Source organism: Tachypleus tridentatus, chromosome 2 (genome assembly GCF_004210375.1).
Source record: "Tachypleus tridentatus isolate NWPU-2018 chromosome 2, ASM421037v1, whole genome shotgun sequence".
Lineage (NCBI taxonomy): Eukaryota > Metazoa > Arthropoda > Merostomata > Xiphosura > Limulidae > Tachypleus > Tachypleus tridentatus.
In genome coordinates this window covers 115,784,264-115,810,300 of record NC_134826.1, presented here as the reverse complement: position 1 = coordinate 115,810,300, position 26,037 = coordinate 115,784,264, and the positions used below count along the sequence as shown (strand labels likewise).

The following is a 26,037-nucleotide window of genomic DNA, read 5'->3' as shown; positions in this document are numbered from 1 at the left end:
ATTACACTTATAAAACCACATCAATGAGTAAAATCAAAATCTGAATATTTTTTATTTCATAAACTTACCAAAGATTGAACAAGAAAGTTCCGGGAGTGTCTCAAGTTACAGACACATCCATACACATCTACTTGATTTTCTTCATCTAACTGTTGTAGAAGCATGTCTATGGCCACAAAAGTTCCTGTCCTACCAACCCCAGCACTATAACCAAGCATGTATTGGAATGATATAGCTTCAAATTATATGTATAGAAGACTTATAAATAAAATAAAAAAAATTAACAGCTAAGTTACATCATATGCTTACCTACAACTGGGTTTAACGTTTTTTATTGATATTTTGTACCTAAAATCTGTTGAAATTATTTTTTTTTACATTAACTATTTTTTATGTTGTGATATTAAAAAAAAATTCTGTTCTTATTGATAAGAATGACCTTATGCCTAATACAACAACAAAGTAGGATTACTGAAAATATTATTTTCATTTCATCAGAGATCTATGTCTCAAGGGTCACTTCATTATCCTGTTTGATATAATAATTAAGAGTATAATAAATGTATATAGTATTGAAACAATTTTATTACAAGATGAACATATGACACACTACAGAAACACACAGATCTCATATTTAGATTGAAAGACCCACTTAAAAACAAATAATACAATGTACATAAACTAGAAAAGTTTATTTGAATTCAGAAATGAGGTTTATTACTATTACAAATAATCATACAAGTTATCAGAAGTTTCATTACAAGTATCATTTCAAGATTATTGCAAATTTAAGGTGTCAGTTTATACACCTAGAGGTAAAATTGATTATATATATAATACATTGATGAATTCAAAGGTATTCATTTAAATTGTTAAACATGAGATTTAAAAAATTACTAAAATAAAATATATTGAAGTATTGAAAACTGGAAGGGGGTACAATCATAATGACACCTGAAACAAAGAAAATAATAGTTTGTCATATATAAAAAAAACATTGTTCTAATGGAATATAGGTTAGTATACACATAAAACTATTATCTTACTGGTCATTCCATGTCAAATCATCCAGATTTTGGAAAATTTTCCAGGTGACCCCCTCAGAATGCCTTGAAAAAATTCACATGTGCTCATCTACCCATATAATGAAAAACTGCCAAAAATTAGATCAATATCTGTAATAGTGTCTGATTTACAGCTCTGTAAAATTCAGTTACTTTTTCTTTATTTTTGGCAAATTCATTTTTGGGCAACTTTGTCTGCTTGAAGCTGCAAGAGCAATGGTGGTAGAAGGCTGAAATTTGCTACACTGACTGAATTAATCTCACAGAATTCAAAAATGGTCTCAAATCAAGTTTATCTCTCTTAGGATTTGCACAGTAAGGCAGTAAAATCACCTGAAAACCCAAAATCATAAAAAAACATTGGTTTATTTAATAAGCCAAGACTTAATATGATACAAAGCTGAATTTTGTTTTCTAATTTCCTATAACATATCAGTTGACAAATCAGCAATTGTTGTAATTACAAGTATGTTAGGTCTCCTGTAAAAAAATGTAGTTGCATGCAACTTTTTATGATATAGCTAAAAATAGCCCTACTTCAGGCCACAGTTTGACCATGTCACCAGTTATTCAGCCTTTTCAGAATTTTACCATATATTCTTACATCTCTGAATATGATCTACAAAAAAAAAAAAAAAAAAAAGTGTTCAACCTACTTTTTGAGTTATAATTTTTTAAAGTATCCTCTGACCAAACTTTGTTTATTTGAAAAAAACCCTTCAATTCAGGTGTGTTACTGTGTGCAAATATATCCATACAATTTTGAAATAATTTATGAATCCCATTGAAATACTCTAATCTGCCTTTACCATATATTCTTACATCTCTGAACATGATCTTCAAAAAAATTAAGGTTGTGAAAAATAATAAATTATCGAATTTTAAGTGTCTCAGATATGTACCATTAGGCAAAGAACCACATTCAGGGCATTCAGTTCTTTCTTGTCAATCAGGAATCAGTCTTGCAGAATTGTTTAAAGTTTGATCTACTTGAGTGCTATAAAAAATGCAAAACTGTGGCAGGTGTTAAGTCACATCATAGCTTTATTCCCCACTCTACCAACAAATTGTATATGAGAAGGCTATCAGATGATGTGTACACAGTTGTACCTGTTGGTAGTTGCAGTGAAAGTGATGCTGCAGCAGCTCAAATAGGGTCTAATGAGAGCAATGACAATTATCAGCCAGGGAAATATGTGGCATGCATATATGATCATGAATGTTATGTGGAAAACATAAAAGATAGATCAGATGAACATTCCGATGTGTTGGTGTCATTTATGAAGAAATCAAGAAACGAACTGTTCTCATGGCCTGCAAGGTCACATAAAGATGAAAGCTGGATTCCTTTCCAACATATTCTTTGTCTGATTAGTGCACCTACCATGCAAGGCAGTAGTGCTTGCCACTATGTTCTAAGTCAAAGTGATCTCAACATAATCAAACTTGAATTTCAAACATTTATTCAAGCTGTCTGAACAAAGCAATATTTATTTGATGTTGTTAAGGCTAATTTATTGCCAAAGCAGTTTTTGAAACATTTCATTGTCACGATTATTGCAGTTTGGTGTGACTATAATCTTTCTCAGTTATCTCCTGTTGTACCACCGTGCTTTTTGTGTCTGATTTACCTTTGTATTTATTATATTATGAATCTTAAACTCAGCCACATCTGTATAACTGTAATGCACACATAATATATTTGCATTGCCATGTGATCTAACTAGTTAACTACAATAAACTTGTTCAGAAATGAATTAATTCTTTCTTGTTTCTTACAACTTCATTATTTAACATTGTGAAAGGCTGGTTAGAATATTTCAGTGGGATTCATAAAATTCTGACAGGTATTTTTCAAAATTGTATGGATATATTTAACACAGTAACACACCTGAAATGAATTTTTTTAAAATAAAAACGTATGGTCAGAGGATACTTTAAAAAATTATAACCCAAAAATTAGGTTGAACACCATCCTGATTTTTTTTGTAGATCATATTCAGAGATTTAAGAATACATGGTAAAAATCTGAAAAGGCTGAATAACTGGTGACATGGTCAAACTGTGGCCTGAAGTAGGGCTATTTTTAGCTATATCATAAAAAGATGCATGCAGCTAAATTTATTTACAGGAGATCTAACAGACTTTTAATTACAACATTTGCTGATTTATCAACTGGTATGTTATAGGAAATTAAAAAACAAAATTCAGCTTTGTATCATATTAAGTCTTGGCTTATTAAATAAACCAATGTTTTTTTATGATTTTGGGTTTTCAGGTGATTTTACTGCCTCACTATGCAAATCCTAAGAGAGATAAACTTGGTTTGAGACCATTTTTGAATTCTATGAGATTAATTCAGTCAGTATAGCAAATTTCAGCCTTCTACCACCATTACTCTGGTAGCTTTAAGCAGCCAAAGTTGCCAGAAAATGAATTTGCCAAAAATAAAAAAAATTAATTAAATTTTACAGGGCTGTAAATCAGAAACTATTAGAGATATTGATCTAATCTTTGGCAATTTTTCATTATATGGGTAGATGAGCACATGTGAATTGTTCAGAGCATTCTGTGGGGGTAACCTGCAGCTCCCTGGATGATTTGACATGGAATGGCCCTTACTAGTTATAAATATAGATGTAATTTCTATTAATGATGGTAATAGATAAGTAACACAGCAGGGTTTGTGATGCTGATAATTCCACAGAAATGTTATGCAAGAGTTACAGTTACTGCAAATAATGTTGGATTAGTACAATAGTAGAATTCATTTTTTGGACAGTATTTACAACATCATTTTCTAAATTTAAACATTCTTCTCCACTACTTATTATAGTAAGTCATGAAGCCAAAGAGACCAGTATTTTACAAACAGTTGAAAGTAGGCTCATAAAGAATGAAACAGATTTAACCAAAATATATTTTTGAGAGTTAGTTGATCTCTTATTAGACATGAATAACAATAGAAATGTGATAATTCGGTAAAAGATATGTAGAGAAAAGGTTTAATAGATATAGATAGAGAAATATAAATATTTTTATTTAGATTGTTTGGAGAATAACTAAAAATTCTAAAAGTCCTAAACCTGATACATTTACTTGAAAACAAAACAGTAATAATAATACCTTGAATGCTACTCTAGAAATGAAAGATAAGGAAATATGTCCTAAACTCACTAATGAATATCTTCAGAAAATTAATTCATGTAAAGATCAGAAAAAGTTAAAAATTTGTTTTCTGTCTTTAATACAACTGCAAAAATTCTGGATTATACTTGTACGAATTCACCAGTTATGTACAGTTTATAATACTGACTAGGAGCATTATACAGATTATACAAGGCAGATCTTAAAACTGCAGCTGTAATAGTAATCCTGATACACCTTCTAACAATTACATTTAAATAACTTACATACATTTCAGCTATATAGAGTAATATCATTGTAACTCAAACATTTAATGACAAAAGATAGAACATGATTTCTTGAATTGCATGAGGTCACTTGATAATTTGTAAACTTAACTAAGAAATATATTTAACTGCTCAGTAGCTCAAAATTAATTTGTATGTACATTCTGCTTTCAGGATCAGAGGATAAGACAATTTGACTATGTATAAAGAATGGTTGTAATACAAGTTATATAAGTTAAAGTAGAGTTTGAAAAGTGGGGTGAAAACTAAAATTTTTGATAATCAGTTTCTCCAAGGTTGCAAATATTGCATAATGATGACAGTAATTCACTGTTAAAATATTTTAATCCTAAGCACTGGTATTCTGATTGCACAAGTACATTGAAAACTTGTATGTTATTTGATAAAACTGTGGATTAATTTAAAGCATTAGTTGGCATTTGTGTGCAACTGTTTGTTAAATTCAACCATTACATGGCTGAAAATACCCAGAACACATCATGAGCTCATGTGTAGTTGTTACTTTGCCAGTTTCTCCCATGAATACATTTGTTCCACATTTACAGCCATTGAAATGTTGGAAGAGATGGCACAGGTGAAGTTTGTTCATATGCAGTCGACATACCGTCCATTGTAGAAGCCTTCTCAATGGATTAAGCACACCAGGCCCAGTATTTATCACTGTACCATCACAGCCAACATGGATTAAAGCCACTTTCTTCTAGAAACAAGACAGTTGAATCTAATGTGTCCTTATTTCTTCCAGATAGTGAAGTGATGTGGCCAAGATATACTGACTGTGGTTCTTGAATAAGGGTCATATGCTCTTCTACATATGTAAAAAACAGCTGGTATGGGTTGAGAAAATTTTTTTATGTAGGGGAGCGATGTAAGATCTTGACATGATTCAGAATGAAGATACCTCACAAGTAATAGATAAGTGCAAGAGCTGAGATGAAAAAGAAAGCAGGGGACAGAGGTGCACAAAATACTTTGATGATTGAAAGGATAAGACAAAAAGAAAAATAAGAGTGAAACAGGAAATGAAATATTAACTCAAAACTAATACAGAAGATTTCTTCTTTCTGTCTTATCTTTTCAATCATCAAAGTATTTTGTGTACCTCTGTCCTCTGCTTCTTTCTTTTTCATCTCAGCTCTTGCATTTATATATTACTTGTGAGGTATCTTCATTCTGAATAATGCCAAGATCTTACATCACAACATCAGAGATGGCTTCTGCAGAATGATTCAAAACACTATGCCAATCATAACTGCTAGTCAGCACAGGCATACTAGTTTTCACTTGAAGCACTATAAGCAAGTGAGTTTGAAGTAATCTCTTTTTTCAAGACATATATCAGCCTTTAGTGGAGAAGTAAGGCAGGAGAGTGTCAGTGGAGGTAAGTATTATTGGAAATATATTTTCAGTTTAGGAAAATGTTAATTTACACACTCAGAAGGAGGTAAAAAATAGGAGTGTACCAAGATATAAAATAGTACAATAGTACAAGTGTGGATAAACTGCACTACATCTAGACCAGATATGTTCATCACTTGGAACTTAGTTCCAAGATCAAAGGTGGAATAGATCATCACTATAGGCCAGCCCCAACTAGAGAGTTGAGATTACAGAATTTTGGGTTGAAATTAAGGGGTCACGATACTTACAAACTATGTTGGTGACTAGGGCATTGGACTGAAATGTTATGTATATATACTTTTGATTGGATCCCACTCTGTAGCTATAAGGTGATTCATTTCACACCACCAGAATCAGAATGAGAAAGTAAGCAACAACTAAATGGACAAACTTTCTCCTCCACCTGAAATCTAGAAGGCAACATCCTAGACTTTAAATGACTGGATCATGTAAGCTGTACTTGATTAAAGCAACAGAACACATCCAATCTGGAATTATAAGCATTCACAGTTATTCCAAGTGAAAAAGGAGTAATCCACTTGCTCCTGGAATTATGGAGAGGATATGAAACCTGTGCTAAAGTGAAGACCTAGGATGGGACCACTTCACATTTGATATTATAAATAATATACAAAACTGACACTGATCAAAGAGAAGGGCCATGCACTCACCAATGAGATAGCTTCATGTCAAATATGAACCAGAATTATGAGTATACTCCCAGAGAGTCTGGTGCAAATCCTACTGACATCTGGAAAGAACATTTAGAGACCCAAGTAGGAGAGCTCCCCAACTTTGCCCTCTTCTCCAAGAAGGTAATAGGAGACTGTCATGGGAAACAAAAGGTTCCAAATGAATGAACAATCAGTTCCTATTAACTAAAAATGAAATAGTATGAGCCACATAAAACTTGAAGAGTCCTGACAAGACATAACAAATGATATGGATCAGAGCTATGATAAAGGGATGAAATAGCTGGCAAATAAATTAGTGAGAAGAATCTTTCCCTTGTTGCCAGAATCTTAGGAACAAATGGGGAATGATCAAAAGTGCTAAGCACATGGAATGCAAACAATTCCAACTCAGAATGTAATGGATTTACTGTTGTACATTTATTCTAATATCTTTGTTTGTTTCAGTTTGATGCATCTGATGTATATTGTTGAATATGTGTTGTGTAAGTCCCACTTCTGCTTTAAATTTCTAGAAGATTCCCAAGAGTAAGAATCAACAATGTATGTTTTATGAAAGCATTAGCATATCTTAATATTATTGAGCTTTAAGGATTTTGTATAAAAGTATGTAAACTGACAAACTGAGAAACAGTAATAAAATATTGTTTGGTTACTATAGTCAGTGTGTTATAGGCCTCAGAAGCTAAATTGTGATTAATGCCCATTAATCAGAAAATGATAGAATTTGACTAGGAACATTTAAAAATTATGAACATTACAAACTGTTCAACTTTGGATGTTATTATTTCTATGAGAACATTAAGTATCTTCTTTGGTAAGAATGAGTTTGTAAGTGGTGTGAGGTCTTCCAGAAATAACAGTTAGTTACCTTAAATGAGGTGGAAAAATATCAACTCAGAATTAGTTCACTTGCTGTGGACCTTGATTGTCAATAAAATATTCAGTTCTAGACCAGATATAAGATTCAGTATTGTTTGTAAGCTTGTAAAATTGTTGTACATAAATCATTATTTGTAATAACTGTTATTATAAATTGTATTGTTGTTCGTACATTAAAATATATTTGTGTTAAGAAATAAAAATGTGTATAAATCTTGTAAGCAAATATCAAATTTGAAACATACAGAGATTTAATTAACTTCTATATTCAAATTCAAATTTCTGGTTATTTGAAATAGTAATATGTGATATTCATAACATAATAAGTTGGAGACTCATCTAAAATAAATTATCTTACATAACATTAGTTAGTTTTTCAATGCTTAGATGGGCAAAGAGTGAAAACCATGGAGATTGAGAAATAGTTATACTGTCATCGAATGGTATGTTTTGGAAAGAAATATAGCATTACAGCAAGATGACAATCCCTCTTCAAATCATGTCTTATTTACAACTAAGTACTGACTCACAAGTACATTGTATCCATGCAAGTTGCTACACACTCAAAGAATGTTGTCAACTAGGACATTTTTATGGCTAGCTACTTATGAAAAATGGATTGCATGTCAAGAAACTGCTTCTTAAACAAGACGAAAGCAAACAACTAATGTGATTTTACTGGTAACTAGGTAAGACAGGCTGCATGTGAGAAAATTAATTTTTAGGCATTACTATCAGAAATTTCAGACATCTTGTAGAACCATTAATAGAATACAAAGTAAAAGAATTAGATGAGTTTGTAAGTTATGATTTACTTTCTGAATATAAATTCTACTTTATCACAATTTCTTGAGAAAGAAGTGCATAATAATAGAGTAACAAACAAACAGCATTAAAAGAAAGAAGAATACCTGCAGTGAACCAGAAGAGGACCTCTGTCTGAAACATAATGCTCGTTAACTCGTTTAATAAATCGAAGGAGCCAAGATGGCTGCTCTGGAGCTAGAAAGTCTTTCCACATCACAAAGTGAAAATGAAGTACTTCCCGCTCTTCTGGATAATCATCCTTCAGTGAAAATAACAAATACATGCAATAAAATAAATGTTTAACATGTCCTATGATGAAACCTGTCTGCATTAATTTATGACAAGTTGATAAACATTATCTCTTTACTTTTCATAATAAACAATTTAAACAAAGTTTGGGCAATGCTTTATAATATTTCTAATAAATATATGAACTCAATATCCTTAAAATGTGTTATATTTTTTAATATACATCTTTTCAATCTGAAATTAAAATTTACATCTTTTCAATCTGAAATTAAAATTTACATCTTTTCTTACCTATTTCAATTTTAATTTTTTTTGCTGTAACTGATTTTTACTGTTGATCAATTTTAATCACTTCTGACCTAAAAAACACAAGTTTATGAAGTAGCATTCATAACTAATAAAATACTTGCATATAAAAAAAACAACAACACGGTTAATAGCCTACAAAAGTTATACATCTAAGCAAAGTACATACACAAAGTCCTCAGAATTACTATCTGTAATCTGTGGTAATTTCTTACTTTTCAAATGCATTTGTGTTTCAGTATAGTTTCAAGACATACCTTTGAATACTGAATGTGAAGCCTTCGTACAATGTAGTCAGAATACTTCTTAATAGTAATAACATTCACAACAAATAGATTTTCAATTTCCTTTGGCTCATCTTCATTCCAGTACTGGGCACACTTTATCTACAGATTAATATCACAACATAATAATGATTTTATATTACTGAGCTTTTCACATTTACAATAATTTGTTAAATGAGGGCAAGATTTCAACTCTTAAAGGTCTGTTTTAAAAAACCTAATAATTTTACTATAAAAGAAAAATAAATAACACACACACACTCACTTTGCCATGCTCTTCAACTCCTGTTAGCATTACCACCACTGTTACTTTATGTTCCCATATCATCTTCCAGAAGTCTGTTACAGTACGATCAAGTGGACCCTGAGCACAAATGAATATTTTCCTATTCTTGTAACCCTAAGAGAAAAAAAGAAAGAATAAAATTAAGAATACTGTAATATTTGTTTCACTTATTAAAAACTAAAATTTATTCTGTCTGTTTGCAGTCACTTTTAAAAAAAATCTTAATTGATGATTAAATTTACAAAAAGAAATTTATTCAGTTCTCGTAACAGACACATAAAATATATTGTGAGGAATTAAGTTAGCATTATTTTTTCCTTCAGATGTGGGAATCTGTTGGCACATAATCATTGTATATATTATAATATCAGAACACATTTATTACATTACACACACAACTTCAATTAATAGTAACTTAAACAAGTTCCTACTTATATTTTGTGCAATCGTCTAATTGTAACTTAAGTGTTTGTTATGTAATTCAATGATATTTTATGTAAAACGTTTTATTGTTGATTGGTTTGTGACAGTCAGTTATGTTAATTGTTATAAACGTGATACCATTGTATATTGTTTTGCACAACTTGTTTATTGTAGATGATTTAGTTACCATGTTATAGAAGAAGGTTGTCAAGATGTGCATTTAACACACAGTCTTTCTTTTGTGTGATAGTGATTTCCCTGTAATTATAAAATTTGTCACATCAGATCAATTTGTGTATTTATCCTTTTCTAGATTAGCTGTGTCTTCAAGCCAGAAGAAGAGCTTTCAAAATATATATTTAATTGCATTTCTTACTTATTTAAGAGATTTCCTAATTTGTTATACAGCTCAGTAAAGACGTTCATAGCAGTTTACATAAATGAGTTTCATAGAAATATGTTTGTAAAACACATTAGATACAGTTACACTTTGTAGCCAATCATAATTTACCTCTAAGTTCTTAGAAAACAGTATTTCACCTTATAAAAATAACAAGATGAAAAGTAAAAAATAAAGATACTTTCATACTCTAAGAAAGAGAACAGTACTATTCTACACAATAAAGATTTTACAGCAATGAATACTTAAAACATTACTTTTTTTTAAATGGAACATTTGTAGCTTTGATAATTTTTAATAATGCTTAAGTTTAATTTTCAAAAATAGTTTGTTACAAAAATGATTTTACTTCCAGTTAAAACCTCTGTTCATTAATCTCTAGATCACAAAAGCAATTAAAAAAATGCAAGTGTCTCTCCAATATTTCTTGTAAAATTATCTGAAAAAGTTATGCGAAAGTTAATAATGTATATCTTCATAACTTGAACTTTATCATCCAAGTAAAGTGTTTAGATTTAAAGTGTATAAAATGCCATTACAAATTTGTTAAAAATAAAAATATTACTAAGCAGCCTTGTTAGTTGATTGGCATTTTATAGCACAAAGCAACTAGGCTATCTGCACCAAACAATCAGTAAAAATTAAAGTAAATTTTGTAAAAAGGAATCATGTTAAAACAAAACAAGGTCTAATTTTTGAATTAAAACTTAAATATCATTAAAAAGGCTAATGGCTCTTAAAAAATTAAAAACACTGGTGATGCTGACATTGTCCAGCATTAGTGGTAAACCTGTGGACAAAATACGTCTAAAATGGTGCCATTGTTAAGAGTTTTAACAATGGCACAAAAGTAAAATGTGGGCTATTGTGACTTGAGTGTCACAAAGGCCACACATTGGTGCATCAGTTTCAGATAAAATAAAACGATGAGTTAAAAACTGTGACCAATGTATAGTCTAGTAAGGACAATTTCCTCCTTCCAATCCTTATGGAAACAAGTCTGCCAAAGTTCAACAGAGAGTTTTATCTGAAAAAATTTGTTATATTGCTCACTCCAAGTCGATTGCCAACTGGCATGGAGCTGAGCCTTGTCTACAGGACCATAGTCCATGTATGAAACAAACATGGCAGTGATAGCATCAGAGCAAACAGACTTAGCTGCAGTATCAGCAAATTTGTTTCCACAAATACCAACATGGCATGGTGTCCAGAAGAACTAGATAGAAGTAGGTGTTAAAGAAAAATGGGCCAGTTGCTTTTGAATACCAGCAAGAATAGGATGAGAACTAACATAAAGTGATTCCAAAGCCAGTACAGAGCAAAATGGGTTGGTATAAATAAAACAATTTGTATTCTACTTAGCTTCATTGTGTTCCAGGGCAAGAGAAATTAAGTAAAATATGGCAGTGAACACAAACTGTAGAGGGAATTCTGTGTGCAACCACTAAACCACAACATACCATGGCAGAGCCCACAGAGTCATATGATTTTGAATCATGTGTATACATGGAAATGGAAGGATGATTCAAAATATGTTCACCAAATATAAGACAGTACTTCCAATTGGGAGTATCCACCTTCTTCAGATAACTCAAAAAACGTTTGAGGATGATAATAAGCCATGATGAGAAGGGCTGACCAGTGGAAACAGCAATATCATCCAAGGACAGATATAATTCATTGAACTGTACCTGGATAGGAAAGCGAAAAGGAACAATGGCAGACCATCTGCCCTAAAAAGGCATGGCTGTCTGAGGAAGGAAAACCAAACCCCATGTAGGATGCTGCAGTAAGGATCGGAATTTTGAAGCATACAGTAAAGACAGTTACAAACAGAGGAGGTGTAGAGGAGGCTCATCAGATTGTGTACAAACTCTGGACTGGGAAAGTACATAAAGCCCCATGTAGAGTCAAAGGCCCTGATGGTGAACAAAGTCCAGCATCCTCAAGGTTTAGGTCCTGGAAGAGCCATAGATCAGAGACCCATAATCCAGTTTTGATTGAATGAGATCACGATAGATTTTTAGCACAAAACATTGATCAAAGAAGTGGAAGAGAGTACACAGAGCATGTTCAGTGCCCTTGTACACCTGACTCATAGCTGCTTGATATGTGGTATAAAGGCCAACGTACAGTCAAGGGTAAGCACCAAGAACTTTGCCACAGGGACCATGGGAAGCTCCGACACTGAGTTGAGGATTGGAATGAATACTTTTTTGGTTGTAAAAGTGCATGTAAATGGTTTTAGAGAGAGAAAATTTAAAACTGTTTGCTGTGGTCCACTTTAGTAAACAATTGAGGACATTCTGTAGCAGCTACTCAATAAACCTCATGCTTGACAACTGGAACAAGATGTGGAAGTCATTGAAACAAAGTCCATTTGCAACTGTAGGAAGGAGTTGTCTAGAGATGACATTAATCTTTATACTGAAAAGTGTGACACTCAAGACACAGTCCTGAGGGACTCTTAAGTTTCTGTAGGAAAGAATGGGAAAGTGTCAAACCCACAAGAACTTGGAATAGCCTGACCATAAAAACATTTTTAATGGCCACTCAACCTGTATGTATGGAGGTTATGCAAAATTCCATATTCCATGTAGTATTGTAAGCCTTCTCAAGGTCAAAGAATACTGACACTAGATGTTGTTGCTTCAGAAAAGCTTCTCTGATCAATATTTCATGTCAAATCAAGTGGTCCACAGTGAAGTGCTGTCATCAGAACCCACATTGGAGGGGCAAGAGGAGGTTGTTTGATTCAAGGAACTAAACAAGAAAAGCATTAACCATCCTTGCTAAGATCTTACAGAGATAACTCATCAAAGCAACTGGATGGTAGTTTGAAGGAATCTTCGAATCCTTCCCAAGCTTAGAAAAAGGTTGGACAATAGCTTGGTGCCACACATCAAGGAAGGCATTTTCAGGCTATATAAGATTAAAAAAAACGAGAAAAGTAAAGAGTGAAGAAGAAGAGAGATACTGCAGCATCTCGTAGTGTATATCATGAGGTCTGACCAATGTACTGCCAGACCAATGAAGAGCAAGATCGAGTTCCATCAGTGTAAAGGGGTGATTATAGTCATAGAGACAATAAACCCAAAAGGAAAGAGGCAATTGCTCTGCCTGAGTTTAGATGGCTAAGAATATGGAGGATGAAGCAGAAGCACTAGATACCCAGTAAAATCTTTTGCTGATACTCTCAGTAATGCTCATGGCATCATCAACTTCCTGGCTATTGGAAAATAAAATCAAAGGGGGTCAGAAGTATGCTGCCCACTGACCTTCCAAATCTCATCCCATATGACTTTGGAACTGGTGGTAGAAGAGATGCTGACTGTGAATTTAGTTCAAGATTCCTTCTGGCTTTGATATTTCACCTGTTGAACATGTGCAAAGGCCCACTGAAAAGTAATGCAGTTCAAAAGCATGAGATACCTATGAAAGATATCCCAAGCCCATTTATGAGCCTTCTGTGCCATGTGGCAGGCAGGATTGCACCACGGACAAGGATATTGTGAAAAATGTGTCGAGGTTTTATTAATACACTGAGCAGCTGCCTGGATAATATAGTCAGTCATTGCTGCCACACAGTCGTTTATCAATGACAAGATCAAATTCTGAGAGAGCAGTGAAAGAGGACCAGTTGGCCTGGTACAACTTCCACTGGAGCTCGCTAGTTGGGCAGCATCAAACATGACCAGTCTCTCTCAAAATGATAGGAAAATGATCACTGCTCTGTCAACCACTCCATGAAAAGTGAGCAAAAAATGAAAGAGAGCAAACTGAGAGATCAATAGCAGTAAAAGGAATACTGGAAAGGTACAAGTGAGCATTACTGACAAAAGTAATTCCCCTATGTGATTGAAAATAAGTATAAACACCTTGAAGGGGAGTAGACCAAGAGATCAGTAGCAGTAAAAGACTGACTAGGTACATGAAAATAGGTATAAACACCATTATTGAAGAGAGAAAGGTTCTGATCTGAGAGTATACACTCTATGGAATGACCCATACCATCATTATCAAACCTCCCTAGAGGAGATTACGTCTATTAAAGTCCCCCAGGATTGGAAAGGGAGACAGCAGCTGTTGAATGAGAGCATCAAAGTTTTAGCTGATCATAGTTCTCTCCAGGTAACAGGTAGAGAGAAGAAACAGTGATGTTTTCTTTTAATTTCGCACAAAGCTACTCAAGAGCTATCTGTGCTAGCTGTCCCTATTTAGCAGTGTAAGACTAGAGAGAAGGCAGCTAGTCATCACCACCAACTCTTGGGCTACTCTTTTTCCAATAAATAGTGGGATTGACCGTTACATTATAATGCCTCCATAACTGAAAGGGTGAGCATGTTTGGTGCAACCGGGATTCGAACCTGCAACAGTGATGGAACGACCTAAGGAAACACAGATGGCTATGGCCTCCAAGGCTGTATCAAATAGTAAAGACAGGGTGGGCACATGCTAATCAATCAGCAGTGTCACTCCTTCATGCACCTGTCCATCACACAACCTGTCATTTCTCTACAAAGAAAACTGATGAAGTGTGACTGTATTGGCAGGTTTCAGAAATGTTTCATTAAGGAAAGACACACAGGGTGATAGGAATCAATCAGTGCCTTGATATTATCTAAATTAGAATGGAAAACTCGACAGTTCCACTGTATTAATGTGGCTATTTTTATTTATGCAAAGAAGAACTGGGCAGAGAGCCCTTCTGTTTTTGGTCACATCTTCTCTCTTTATTAGAAGGAGGTCCATCAACCTCCAGGAATCCTGCCCTGGGTCGAGTGGGCAGGTTTCTGTCATTACAAGAAGATTCCAGTAACTGAAGGCATGAACAAATGATTGTTCTACATCTTGAGGCTGAAGAAGAAGATGGACCTGAGGAAATGCCCAAACCTAGAAACAAAAGATCTGGGAATCTGATGGAAGGAATGATAGGGACAGAGATTTGTGTTGATTCATCAACTTTCTTAACCATGAAGAGAAAAAGACTTTTTGTGTGGTTTGAAAATGATTCTTTTGTAGGCACAAAGAGATCAGTCTGCACTCCCACTGAAGCAGTGGAATGGAGTGCAGCAGCATAAGTCTGAGATGGAGTGGTGGACAGTAACTTTTGAGCATTGGGTTAAGAAATGTTTTGAACCATTTTCAAACACTGTACTTCTTTTTCTTCCACTGGAACAAAAGTAAGATGGGTAAGAGCCACTAAAATTAACACAATGAAGATCTGTATCACACTCATATGCATTATGACCCTTGCCACCACAACTAGCACACGTCAGGGAATCATGACATGATGCCTTTGAGTGACTGAACTGCTGACACTGGAAACATTTGAGATGGTTTGGAATATATAGCTGTACTTTGCAATTTTGGAACTTTGGAACTGGTGGTAGAAGAGATGCTGACTGTAAACTGAATTCAAGATTCCTTCTGGCTTTGACATCTCACCTGTGAAACATGTGCACAGGCCCACTGAATAGCAATGCATTTCGAAAGTGTGGGATAACTATGAAAGATATCCCAAGCAAGAGAAGTTCACTCTGTTTAGAAGAGGATGTTTCTGCCAAAATGTCTTCAGAATGTAGCTTTTACACTATCTTAGGAGAGCCAGCAAGTTCTCCTAGCCCTTTCAGAATAAAAATGGAGACATCTGCCCTAAAGATTTGTCTGATAAGGAATATAATATCAGCAAATGAGGTACAAGTGTTGAAGAAGTTGAAGATTGCTGTTCAGAATCCTCAAGATGTGGTCGTTTAACAATGGATTGTTTTTCACTATTTTATTTAGATTTGGAATAGGGGGATGCATAAGAAAGAAAGAATATTTTGGTGCCCCCTGACCCCACCCACCATAGAGCCCTATGAGAGAATGCACTACAATGCCAAAAAAGGACACTGCAGCAATGCCAGAGTTTTGTGAGCACTATATCCAAACACCAGCATTAGATACAATGTCCACGACACCTGTTGAAAACGTTCAACAGTGGTACTTCGTTGACCCTAGTACAAGTGAACCAGCTGACTGACCCTTGGGGGGCCACCCAAAGGCCTCCTGTTTACAGGAATTCAAGGCCAAAGTGGTGTGTTAGGGTTGGATTCCTCAACCATCAGGATCCTCTCCTCCCCTTCACAGGTCACCACGCACAGCAAATGCGTGGGTGGATGTATAGATCCCGTATGATGTAAACTGAAAGAATAGAACCTTCTGAATCCACACTGAAGGGCTTTAGAAACAGGTAGGAGCATATATGAAATTGCTATTAAAATGAGGCATTAAAAGGGAATTTTAAATAATAAAGCATAAATCTGCATTAAGTTCATCAAAATTACTCTGGTTCCAATATAAATCAAATAAGCAAGGAACCAGAAATATTCTTTTATATAAACTAAATATTTCTGCAACATCCAGTCATTTTTTAATATAAATATGTGACAGTTGTGCATCATTTCTGTGTACCTATACCCAGAATTTCTGAACAAATGCTACATCTTTTAAAGAAAAACAATCACAAAGACTGTCTCTTTGAATTACAAGACATTCTCTTGGATCATGTCAATAAATAACTGAATTAATAGTTATTACATCTTTATTTTACTTTTATAATTAAAATTAAAAATATATCCAATTACTTACACAGACCAAAAACTTGTGTAAAAGTATCAAAATCAATTTCAAAGTGTATAACTAAGTATGTTACAATATAAAAGATTATCACTGATTTGTTGGGTGTTATGATCATTGCAATATTAATTTGCTCTTGTTTAGTTTATGATGTATTTTGCATTTGTCACATGTTGTTGAGAGTCTATATTGGACACTGACAGAGAAGGGGTGAATGGTACAAAGTGGGCTAGTGGAGCAGTTAAAGGAACAGATTGAAGCAAAGCTACAAACAAGGCAAGGAAGAATGTGTATTTAGTATAGAATATATACGTTGTTATTGAAAGTAGTGTAGTACATGATTTTTCATTCATCATTCCCTTTACCATTAATGAGTCACAGACATCAGTTACAGAAAAATCAAGAAAAACTAAAGCTGATAATTTTGGCATCCAATAGGATTATGAGGTAGTTAATGGTGGTAGGAGTAAATGTGAATGCCAGTGAAAAAATCAGAGACCTATCTACCCATAAAGAGAGTAGCATTGCAAATAGTATGAAGATTATAATTATGCAATAGAACCATGTCAACCTTTGCTAAATTCAGAGACATTAGAAAACATCTTGGGTTAAGACAGTGAACTAAGAGAATCTGTCAAATAACAAGAGCTAGAGAGAGAAAAACAGCGAGAAAAAACAAAGTGAGAAAGAAGAAAGAGGAAGATTGAAAGCAGACAATGAGATATTGAAAATAAGGAGAATAAGAGTGCAAACTGATTGGAAAGCTCATCCAACCAAATAAAGGAGAACCCAAGAATGACAAGAGGGTCAGTGCCAGCCAGCCTCATGCTACCTAAGTCTGATAAACATTAAGACAATATGAATGCTTTCTTCAGATATATGAATGGTTTGCCCAAAGTAAGAACTGGGACAAAGGTGAGTGGGTAGCCTGTTTCATCCCACTTCTCACAGAAAAATGCCTACAACCATTTACAGGCAGGACATTAGAAGATGTAATGGATTATGATAAAGTAAAGTAGCTTTACTGAAATGATATGAACTTGCTGAAGAAAATTTTCATTGGAAGTTCAGAGGAGTCAAACCAGACAGTGGAGAAACTTTATTTTAGTTTGTGGAATGTCTGTGGCAATATTTCACCAGATGGACTAACATGACCAGGTGTGAAAATAGTTTTAAAGGATTGACAGATCTATTAGTGTGAGAACAGTTCATGATCATGTGTTCAAATGCCATGTCACTGTTCTTAAAGGAGAGGGCACCAAAAGATGTGGATGAGATGATCCAGTTGGCAGAACAGTATGTGGATGCCCATGGAGGCAGTATTACTGGCAAGTCCAGGAATGTCCAGTCTTGTATGAAACCAGTAATGGTTAACCAGAAGCAGGAGCTTACGAAAGGTGACAGGAGATTAATGGACACAAAGGAGAAGAGGTGCAATGTTTGTTATAAAATGGGACACACTGCAAAGGAATGTAAGTCCAGTGCCAACAAACCTCACTATAAAGTAGCCAAAGCTATTTACAAAGACAGTGCTGATAAGAAACAAGTGACTGACATAATGGATACTGCTGCCAGAAGGAGAACTGAGGTTACTCTTCAGAGTCAACACAAAAGAGAATGGTTGATCAGTCCACTACTAATGGTCAGTTTAAATAAGCAAAGGGATCAGTAGTGCCAATAGTGATAGGATCATGAGACAAATATCAAGAGTTGCCAACAAATCACCATTTGCAAATATGTGGACGTTATGTTAGAGACAACAACATAAAGGTTCTACAAAAATCTGGTTGCAGTGGTGCAGCAGTGAGAACCAGTCTATTATCCAATGATCAGATGACAGATAATATATGTGCTAATCGATGGGACAGTAAGAAAGTTTCTCATAGCAAAAATAAAAGAGGATACTCCATATTATGTAGGAGATCTTCAGGTCATGTGTATCAAGGAACCAATACAGAACTTGGTAATAAGAAACATACTAGGTATTTTCAATCTGGAGAAGCTAAAGAGAAAGAAACTTTATGAAGCATCTGCTGTCAAAATTAAAGCTCAAGAAAACAACAGCAAACAAAACATCTGTTATCACAATACAACATCCTGAAATTAGGTTTATAGGAAGCGAAGAAAACTGAGAAGAAAGATCCTTCAATGCAGAAATGCTGAGAAAAATATCCAGGATAAAATTGAACACAAAAAAAAAATGGAAAAATACATATAGAACAGAGGAATGGAGTTTTTGTAGAGAATCTATTAAAGTATTTATACTGCGGAAGTGAAATGGATCATTGTACCAACAGAATATCAAACTCAAGTGGTGAAGTTGGCTCATGAACCAACTGTGGGAGGACACCTAGGAACAAATAGTATGGCAAACAGAATCACCAGTAACTTCCATTGGCCAGGTATCAGAGATGTAAGTAGATTTTGCAAATTATGTGACATTTGCTAAAAAACAATACCAAAAGGAAAGATACCATTGGGGAAGATGTGTATCATAGAAAAATCATTCAGTAGAGTAGCTGTGCACTTGATAGGGCAGCTAGTGCCTGTGTCTGATAAATAATCAGTGATGACAAGAAAACCCACTTGTAGAGAAATATATATGTAAAAAGAAAGAAAGAGGTAACTGTCCGATAGTTGACCACATGTTTGAAGGGGGTTATGTAACTGAATATAGGAATGTAGAGGGCATGCTTAGATGTTTGATTATATTTATTAATATAGGTATAAAGGTGTTCCTTCATATTGGTTTATTTTGGGCTTGAGTTATTGTATAAGTAAGGCTTCTTTAATTTTGTGTTTGTTTATGTCTGTTTCTTTATTTAGTATTTGGATGTTTTCTATGGTTATGTTGTGTTTATCTCTTTCTTTCTTTGTGAACCTGGCGATGACCAAAGAAGGTTGAAACGTTGTTCACTCCTCAACATAAAAATTTTCTCAACCCAAACCAGCTGTTTTTACATATATGTGTCTGATAAAGCCTACTGGTAGGTGTTTACAGTAGTTGACTGTGCAATATATTATTCAGAAGTAACACCACTCACAAATATAGAGAGAAAAAGTAGCAGAAGTCCTTCTGGATATATTTTGCAGAGTAGGCTTTCCAAAAGAAATCCCAAGTGACAGATGAATCCAGTTTACATCAGATCTGATGCAGGAAGTGTGCAGATTCATCATAACTTGGCAACTCTTTACCACCTCGTACAATCCTAAATGTAGTGGACTTTATGAGAGAGCCAATGGAGTTTCAAAGATCATTATAAGGAAGAGGTGCCAAGAGAGACCATGTGACTTGGATGGGTACTTGCAGGCAGTATTAGTTTATCAAAAAATCCCACAGGCATGTACAGAACTTTTACCCTTTGAATTACTGCATTGAAGAACAGCATTAGGTCCAATAAAAATATTGAAAGTTATGTACTGAAGAAAAAGAGTCAGAAATAAGAAACATGTATCAGTATATGTTAGGTATTGAAACCAACTGGAGAAGACTTGTCAACTTTCTCAACAAAGTTTTTATGCTGCTCATCACAGTCAGAAAGATTTTTTTAACATAAAAGCCAAGGATTGACATTTCAAGGTTGGAGAAAATGTCGTAGTTCTGATGTCCATAGATCACAACAAACTCATTTTGCACTGGAAATGACCTTTTGAAATACAGAAAATACTCAACATAATGGAATACAAGGTGATTGGAAAGACCAGGATCTACCATGCCAATTTGTTGTATTCTGGGAGAGATCTAACAGGTGCAGATATGCAAATGAAGATGAATGTTGCAGAGATAGCAGTTATAGATACAGAACCAGAAGAGTGACCTTTTCTTAAATGAGAACCAAATAGATCTAACAACACTAGGCAGAGAAGAGACATAAAAAGATCTCAACATCAGTGAAGAACTGACTTACATACAAAAAGTATTACAAGACCTACTGTGCCAATATGCAGATATCTTTCCAGATAAGTCTGGAAAGACAGACGTTGTGCAACACAAGATCAAGACCACAATCAAGAATCCAGTCAGAATGAAGTCCTGTCAAATGCCTTATGCAATGAGTTACCTGATAAAGGAGAAAGTGGAGGCAACGTTAGAAGCTAAAATTATCGAGCCGTTAAATTCAGCCCGCTGTTCACCAGTTGTAATCATGCAGACGGCTGGATCAAACCATTTCTGCATAGATTTCTGGAAGATGAATCTTGTGACAACAGTTGATTCAACCTACAGGAAATCCAGAGGCTGTCATGATAAAATTAGATGGAATCAGGTTCTTTTCAAAAACTGACCTTGGTAAAGCTTACTGGCAAATTCCAATAGAGATGGAATACAAAGAGAAGACAGCATTTGTGACACCAGATGGATGTTACCAATTTAAGCAAATCCCATTAAGATTAGTAAATTCAGGAACAACATTTAACCACATGATAAGAAGGATGCTGTGCAGCATCACCAACATGGAGTGCTATGTGGATGATGTTTTGACATACACTGCAAGAGGTGAAAGACCCCCATCTGAAGACAGTTAAACAGCTTTTCCTACAAGTTAGAGCAGCAGGCCTCACCATCAGACCATCCAAGTACTGTATGTTGGATATTCTGTACTAGTTTACTGCATATGCATATGGGAACCAACAGACAGACATGGAAAAGAAAAAGATAATCTGCATACAATATAAACCAGCTCTAATAACTAAGTAGCAAGTTGGACCCTTCCTGGATTTAATGGGATACTACAGGAAATTTGTCCTAAATCATACTGAAATTGCTGACCAAGAAAGGCTTACCCAACAAAGTGAAGTGGAAACAACCACAACATGTGGCACTCCAGAAATTAAAGAACATATTAGGAAGTTCACCAGTTTTTAGAATGCCAGACTTCAACAAATTTGTTATTGTTCAGACTAATGCTTCAGGTATTTGCATTGGAGAAGCGCTTTTTCAAGAACATGAAGAAAAACTATTTCAAATATCATGCATAAGTAAAAAGCTGTCAAATAGAGAGAATAATGTTGTGCATGCTGTTCATTCATCATTGCTGTTACTGTTAACAAGTCACACACACTTACTGTAGAATAATTCACAAAAACAAAGTATTTAAAGAAAACAAGGTTAGTAACACATGTAGTAGTAAAATGCATCTCATACTTTTTCTCTATATTGGAAAAATTAGTTTAGTATAAACTGTTTTTCATTTATAATTTGAGAAAATGTTGCTGAATATTTATTTTCAAATAACAATATTTTGACAAATACAAGTATAAAAGAAAACTATACTAATGGCTTAATACACTGCTGGCCAAAACCTTAAGGCCAATGAATGTAAAGAAAAAATATGCATTGTGCATTATTAGGCTTAACCACTTACTTGAGTAGAGCTTTTAAAGATGAAAATAAAAAAGGGAAAATAAAAATAAAAAACTTTTTTAGCATTTAATAGGGAAAATGTGAACACTATGAAATTAGCCTAAATACTAACCAGTCAAAAGTTTAAAATCATACCAAAAAGAAGTCCTAAACAAGGTAGAAAATGTCCAACAAGAGGTCTCAGTAGTGAGTTGCACGGCTGCCATTGCGAATAACTTAAAATATTTGCTTTGGCATGGTCGATATAAGCATTTGCAGAAGGCTGGCTGGAATGTTATTCCAAGTAATGAAGATGGCTTCATGAAGATCATGTACTGTTTGGAATTGACATCCATTTCTATAGACTTCCTTTGCCATCCACCCCCCAAAACATTTTCAATGGAGTTCAGTTCAGGCAAACATGCTGGATGGTCCAAAAAAATCATGTTATTTGCCATGAAAAAGTCCTTTGTTCTGCAGACATTGTGGATTGCAGCATTGTCCTGCTGAAAGATCCAGTCATTTCCACACAAGTAAGAGCCTTCAGTCAATAAGGATACTCTCTCTAACATGCCAACGTAGCCAGCTGTTGTTTGATGCCCCTGTATAACCTGAAGCTCCATTGTGCCATGGAAGGAGAAAGCACCCTAGATCATGATGAAACCCCCTCCACTGTGTTACGTAGAAAATGTCCCCGATGGGATATCCTTATTGTGCCAGTAAAGTTGGAAGCCATCTGGACTATTCAGGTTAATTTTTTTCTCATCAGAGAACAAAACCTTCATCCACTTTTCTACGTCCCATGTTTGGTGCTTCTCAGCAAAGTTTAACTGAGCTGTTTCATGGTGTAAAAGGAGGCATGGCCTTTGAAGACATTTACGGAATTTAAAGCCTTTCTCTCATAGATGCTGTCTTATTGTTCTTAAGCTGCATTCTGAATCCGTAAGGACCTTAATCTGGTTCAACAATCGGCTGGTGTCCTGCTGGACAACCAGTCAAATCCTCCTGCTCAACACCAGCGAAATTTTCTTAGGCTAACCACTTGAAATTCTCATTCTGTATCCCTCAGAGTCTTTTAAGAAATTTGCAACAGCAGTTTTACTATGCTCAATCTCACCACCGATGGCACGTTGAGAGAGATCTTGCTTTTGCAGCTCGACAATTCTGCCATGTTCAAACTCTGTCAACCTTTTAGCCTTTGCCATGTTTTTACCCAACATAACACAGGAGATGTTGACAATGCTAATGCTTGAATACAAATGACTAAATTTGGTTACGTGTTTACCAATTAAGGCTTCGTTTCAGTATGGTCTTAAACTTTTGATCAGCTAGTATTTAAGCTAATTTCATAGTGTTCACATTTTCCCTGTTAAATGCTAAAAAGTTTGTTTTTATATTTTCCCTTTTCTTATTTTCATCTTTCAAAGCTCTACTCAAATAAGTGTTTGAGTCTAACAATGCAAAATGCATATTTTTTCTTTACATTCATTGGCTTTAATTAAGATTTTGGCCAGCAGTGTATTTCATGGCAACACTGAATTTAATGTGTCTATGTAACACTTAATTAGTTTGTGTACAATATAATAACTATTAGTCGGAAGGATCCCAAAATTTGTGTTTTATCAAATATTGCATTTCACAAGAATATGAAATCTTTATGTGCATAAAAAACAGTAAAAGCAAAGGCAACCTGCAAAACTTTTAAGTGGTGCAAAAAATATGAAATATGATATATTTGTTAATATTATCATACAAGATATGAAATTTGCTTATACTTTAATTTATTTGAAAAATCTCATCTATTTAATCATACAGAGTTTAATATAAGATTCTACATTTAAGACACAACTTGATTTATGACTTTTTCATAAAGCTACACAAGGACTACTGCATTAGACACAGCCTACAAGTCCATTTCATATCAATTTTGAACATGTACCAGATTAGAAAACTACTAGTTGCATTAACTGAATTTTATTATGAAAAAAAGTGGTCTACAAGAATGAAATTGGTTGGTTTTTTTTTGTTCTATGACAATGAATACTACTGATTTTTTGTCCTTCATTGTTATAAAATGTAAAAAAATTATTAAACATTGAAGCTTTTCACAAATTAATTTTTTTTAATGATTTTTAAAATAAAAAATACTCAAATATTATATAAAATTACATAAAATCCTTAGCTTGATACAACATTCAAAATTTGCTTAATATTATTAGCTCATAGCATGATTACTTTATTATGAACTAGTTGTAACAAAAGTCACTGTTTAGAAATCAGAATTAAGAAATGCACAGTTTTATTAAAAACGTTGTTAATAATCTATGTTTAAGTGTCTGAAGTTATAAGAAGGACTATCTTATAAATGAGACAAACAAAAAAAACACAACTAAATTTTTTCAACACGTTTTTGATCATCATACCAAAAATAAATGTTGGTTATATTTGAATTACACACCATTTAACTTCTTAAACGTTTTAAACACATTTTATTTAATTATTTGTTAAGTTTTCCTTCTTAAAATGAAATGAAACAAATAAAGAAATAATGTAATTACAAATAAAGTTTTGTCATCATTATATTGGTAATATAAACTCCCACATAGAAAACTAAAAAGAGAGATTCATTTTATGAGCAAGCTTCACTGTTGTATATTGGGGTAAATTGGAAATCCTGAGTTTTTCCTACTGTTACCAAGTAGGTATGGAATGTTGAAAATCTGTTGTCATAGGATATTTAGTCAAATTAGAGGCCATGTGTTACTTGACATCACATTTCCCGATATAAAACTCAAATCAGGGTTGTCCATGTGCATAACTTTATAACATGCTCATTATTAAGCGTAAACATTTTTCATTTTACAAAGTTATACTAATCTATGCTAAACCCACAATGTTTCTGAAAAAAGATTGTTGTGCACTACAACTTCTGTACTGATACATTTTATCTCAGACTGATAGTTTCAGAAATAGCATTTGACCTATCTACTTAGATATCATATGAGATAACACACATGCCCCAGTATGCCTAAATACCCCATGGCAGCAGATTCTTGATATTTCACATCTACTTCACAACAACAGGTAAAATCATGATTTTTGACTCACATGATATAAATTGCATCTATATGCATAATCAAAATAACAATTCTTACCTCTACAAAGTCTGCATTTATATAATCTGAGCCTGGTACTCCATCTTTCACTGGTAACCTTATTCTTGTTTGATCATCTGTGTGTTGCACAATGAGGAGAAAATCTGATGTAATATGAATCACAATATCCAATTTATTTGTCTTGGGAATCCATTTAAAGTACAGTTTTACTCACTACGTAAAAGAAGTGTTGTCTTTGATTCAGTAATGAACAGTTTTATTTTCTTTAATTAATCTATTGTTTTTAAAAAAGTACTCATTCAGACTACAAAGAATTAGAAGGATTTTGCAGTTATAATATGTTAAAATTATTAAGACATTTCTTGTGAAAAAATAATAATATGGAGTGTGACATACACCATTTTTTTTTCACATACTGTTTTTCTAATACAGGTTATTTGTATTATTAGCCATAGATGACCAGCTTCTACAACAGTTCTGAGTTTGTTTGTTTTTCACATACAAACCTTTAGTTCATAGCTCTGTTATTTCCTTTTAGATCTCATCAATTACAGTTTTTAGACTCAGGAGCTCCAACCCTTTTGAATGATGTATGTTTTTCATGAACAAACTTTCAGCTTATAGCTCCATCATCTCTTGACCAATTTGTAATTAATTATAGTTTTGGACTCACAAGGTCAAACCTTTTCAACTGATGTATTTGATTATATCCAAGAATCTCATATAATAAT

General features: G+C 33.9%; 1 protein-coding gene across 2 annotated transcripts in view; it reads right to left on the bottom strand.

Annotated features, from left to right (window-relative positions):
* The window catches only part of LOC143244892 (tyrosine-protein phosphatase 69D-like), a 295,265-nt gene that overhangs the window by 24,381 nt on the left and 244,847 nt on the right, over positions 1-26,037 (bottom strand). Inside the window, exons 17-21 of one of the 2 annotated variants that reach the window (XM_076490367.1) lie at positions 25,346-25,449; positions 9,385-9,519; positions 9,093-9,221; positions 8,385-8,539; positions 69-204 (exon numbers count right to left, since the gene is read on the bottom strand). In XM_076490367.1, coding sequence (XP_076346482.1) covers positions 69-204; positions 8,385-8,539; positions 9,093-9,221; positions 9,385-9,519; positions 25,346-25,449 — 659 coding nt within the window. The remainder of the gene's footprint in view (positions 1-68; positions 205-8,384; positions 8,540-9,092; positions 9,222-9,384; positions 9,520-25,345; positions 25,450-26,037) is intronic. The other variant, XM_076490368.1, reaches the window with a different exon arrangement.